The following is a 4225-nucleotide window of genomic DNA, read 5'->3' on the forward strand; positions in this document are numbered from 1 at the left end:
ATATTCAAAGAATAAAATAAAATGTAGCAAAAAAAAGAACAAACTTCTGAAAACCAGAAGTGTGGAGTGATCATCAAAAAGATATTAAGCTGCTATACATATACACATATACATATATATGTATGTGTGTCATTTAGTTACACTGATATGACAAGAATAGACCAAACTGAAGGTTAGACATGCGAAACAGAGCAGTGGCTGTAGCTGGGTAGAATTTCCTGGAAAGGACGCGTGGGACATTTTTGCCGTGGGGAAAGTTGTGTGTCTTGATACTGGGCTTGAGTCACAAACGCATGTATGGTGGGGTGATTGATAGGCACACTTCACATGTGACTGATCTACTCTTTGTAAATTATACAGTAATTTAAAACAAATATCAACAAGTGATATTCAAAAATAAATACTTAGTTGACTTTTTAAACAAATAGTTTTGCAAAAATTGGAGTAGAAACATTGTAGTTAGGATTTGTATTTCACAGATTTATAAAACTCCACAATTCAATTTGCTCATGACAGTTTAGTATATGATCTGCAAATATGCAGCTTTGTTCACAGTTCAGAAAAATAGAAAAATGTATGTGCATGTGTGTGTGTATATATATGTATATGTATGCTTCGCTCTAGAAAATCTCAGATTATTTAATCTTACACTTTGGGACAAAGAAGCATAATGTTATTCATGACTCAAGGCTGTACACTGACCCACACACTTTCTCAGGGCTCCCTTGACCTCATTATTCCTTAGACTATAGATAACGGGATTCAGCATAGGTGTGAAGATAGTATAAAATGCTGCAACAACTTTATCAATGTTAGCTGACCCATAGGATTTGGGCCTCATATAGATAAATATGGCAGCTGCATAAAACAGTCCCACCACAGCCAAATGTGAGGAGCATGTGGCAAAAGCCTTTCTGCGGGCTTCTGCAGAACGCATCTGGAGAACAGAAGCCAGGATGAGACTATAGGAGGTCAGAATGAGGGAAAACGGGACCAGGAGCATTAACACACAGCATATGTACATGGTGTACTCAAATACAGATGTGTGGCCACAAGCCAAACGCACCAGAGCGGGTGCCTCACAGAAGAAATGGTCAATCTCATGAGCCCGGCAAAACGGGAAGCTCAGGGTGGCAGCAGCCTGCACGAGCCCATCAGCTGCCCCCAGGAACCAGGACCCCCAGGTCATTCTCAGGCATAATCGCCAGCTCATGAGGATGGGGTATCTCAGGGGGTGGCAAATAGCCACATAGCGGTCATAGGACATGGTTGCTAAGAGGAAGCACTCTCCCCCTTCCAGAGTGATGAAGAACAGTATCTGTACACCACAGCCAGTGGGGGAGATAGACTTTCTCCCTGTCACATAGTCAGCAGCCATTTTGGGCACAATTGTGCAGACCAGCATCATGTCCATGAGGGAGAGCTGGCTCAGCAGGAAGTACATGGGTGTGTGCAGCCGGGGGTCCCGGTGAATCAGCAGGATCATGAGGGCGTTGCCCACGAGGGAGGTGAAGGCAACTGTCAGAGCCATCACAAAGAGAAACAGGTGGGCTCCTGAGTGGTTAAAGAGCCCCAGGAGGATGAAATCTGAGGTGGTGTTCCCACTCGCCATGGTTTCACACAGGACTGACACTGTAAATGGAGAAGCAGATGAGTTACAGGATACACAGTGCTCCATTTCATTTTTGTTTTTGCTTGGAAAGCACTTGTGTGCTTTCAAAACCTTCATCTGCCATTAGCAAAAATCTATTAACTTTGGCATAAAATTAGCTTCAAATTTTTCTCATTTCCAAGGTTTCCATAACTACTCTTTGACTTGAGTATTGAATAATTGGCATAATTTTAACAAGTTGCCAATGAAGTGCAAATGCTTTGTTAAGTGTGGTTTTGCTCTATGTTACACTACATAAATGGACTACAGCCATATTATTCACCTATTTTCAGGTATGATTATGTTTGGCTTATATCATGTTTGGACAATATCCAGAAGCTGAGCTAAATCATTGTTTTTAGTTATATAAATCTGTGTACATGATATTGAGCTTTACACATATATAACATATCAAAATTCATTGAAGCCTTCCAAAAATCAGTTATTTTTCCTGTTACTGATTAATCCAGGAAGGCAATGTTACATTCCAAAGAAGAGGACTTATATTCTGAAGCCTATACGCTGAAAGAACTGAGTCTATAGGTGGAAAAATGGCTGCAGTGTAAATTGTTAGTGCCTTTGGACTGATTTTACTGAGTTATACAATGAAAACAACAGTGACCTTGGAAACATTTTCTCCCATTGTAAGACTAGAATATTAAATCACACTTTCATTGGCTGTAAAAGGTATTTTGCTGTAATGAGTCTCTTTCCTCTCAAAGTCACAAAGACACAACCTTTCCTGGATAAAGAGGATAAAATAAAACTCCATGGATATTCACCCAAGGAGACATAAATTAATTTCTTCTTCATTTCCAAGGGAATGTAAATCTTTATGGACAGTGATCTGCTGGTGCTGAAGCTGTTCTAACCTGGGGGATAAATGCAACCACAACTCCAGAGACAAGGATGATGATTTGATCTCAAGCTCTGATTTAATTCAATGAGGTTTCATAGCAGAATGGGTCCCATTATTTCAAAGGCTTTTCTCTTCCCACCCCCACTTTACATGTCCAATTTGCAAAGCCAGGTAAACTGGAAAAATCAGTACAAAATCTCCCTCAATCCCTGATTGAATTGCTTCCACATCACCATTGTACCGGCAGCCTTCTGCTTGAGGGTTTTAGTTGGTTGGTTTAGTTAGATATCCTAGATACACACTTCCCCCTTGCCTAGTGGACCCTGCATTTACCAAAACTCTGTGATCTGCACACCACCATATCTCCAATGCATGCACCACACTCACAGTAACTATATTAAATACCTAATTATTACCTTCAATATTCCTTCCCTTAAGGACCTCAAAACTCTCATTTCTTTTACTTGTGACTTCAGTTTTCCCTGTATGTTGACATTCCCTGTTGTTGGCAATTGATAGAATATTGAATTTGTTTAGAGACCTATGCACAATTTAGTAGCTGTGTAATGTTGGGGAAATTTCTTAAATTTTGGTACATCTTACCAGTTTTTAAGGTTTGGTAAATTAATTGAATTATTTCATATATTGTGCAATCTTGGAAACTCTTTTCCATCTCCTTAAGCTGAAAATCTGAACCAATGAAACAGCAATGCCCTGGGGACAGCAGCACAGCATGGCGAATACAGCCAATGGTGCTGCAACATCTCTCTTTGTTCACAGATAGTAACAGCACTAGAGAAGGTGAGGATTTAGTAACCTGGGTAACTGTTGAGCCACTGTGTTGTATATTTAAAATCAATATGAGATTGTATATCAGTGATGCTGCAATAAAAATAAAATTTAAAGAACAATAATGACCCTTCTGCTCTCCCCTCAGCACTTGGCAGTCTGCTTCCTGGCTCTGTTAATTAGTCTACTCTAGAATCCCCAAATAAATGGAACCACAGTTTTTATCCTTTTGTAAGCAACTTAATTTACTCAATATTACATCTTCAACATTTATCCATGCTCTAACATGCTCAGAATTTCCTTATCTTTTAAGGCTGACTAATAGTTCTTTGTATGTACATACCGCATTTTGTTTAATAATTAGTTCATCCATCCATGGACATTTGGGTTGCTTCCACTTCCTTTAGTATTATATTAAGTTCTAATTTAATAAGATTCTAATAACAGATTATACATTTTTTATTTTGACAGGGTAAAGAATACTTTGACAAAAATATAGTTATTTGAACTAACTCCTGCTAAATCATGCAAAATAAATTTAGATTTTTTGAGAATATCCACAACTTACATGAGTATTAGTTTACAAACTATATTTTCTTATTATGAAGTTTTTAGTATTGGTCAAGTATTTTGTTAAATTTGGTATCATTAGCAATTAAATTCTCAATGGAGATCAGTGTTACATCTATGAATTTTATTTTTAGTTGAAATAAATGTATAAAAACAACCGGGGACCCTGGATTCTAATTGTCTAGTCAGCATACTATAGCATTTATATTATTTAATGCAATGATCCTATAAGAGTGCCTAGTTTAATTAAATGAGTGGTAGGCAATTATATTTGCCTAAGATATTATAACAAAATTCTTTTAGTAAAATTATTTTCTATATTTTCATATTACATAAGTGAGTTATAAACACTAATT

At 37.6% G+C, this 4225-nt stretch overlaps 1 protein-coding gene across 1 annotated transcript; it reads right to left on the minus strand.

Annotated features, from left to right (window-relative positions):
- Positions 1-673: 673 nt before the first annotated feature.
- Positions 674-1612, minus strand: LOC108396252 (olfactory receptor 2T8-like). The gene has a single exon (XM_017659026.3). The coding sequence runs from the start codon at positions 1610-1612 to the stop codon at positions 674-676; it is 939 nt and encodes a 312-aa protein (XP_017514515.2).
- Positions 1613-4225: the final 2613 nt, after the last annotated feature.

The sequence above is a fragment of the Manis javanica genome, chromosome 14 (assembly GCF_040802235.1).
Source record: "Manis javanica isolate MJ-LG chromosome 14, MJ_LKY, whole genome shotgun sequence".
Lineage (NCBI taxonomy): Eukaryota > Metazoa > Chordata > Mammalia > Pholidota > Manidae > Manis > Manis javanica.

Bases quoted from the DNA above. Each gene is read 5' to 3' on its own strand.
- LOC108396252 (XM_017659026.3), bottom strand. From the start codon at position 1,612: ATGGCGAGTGGGAACACCACCTCAGATTTCATCCTCCTGGGGCTCTTT.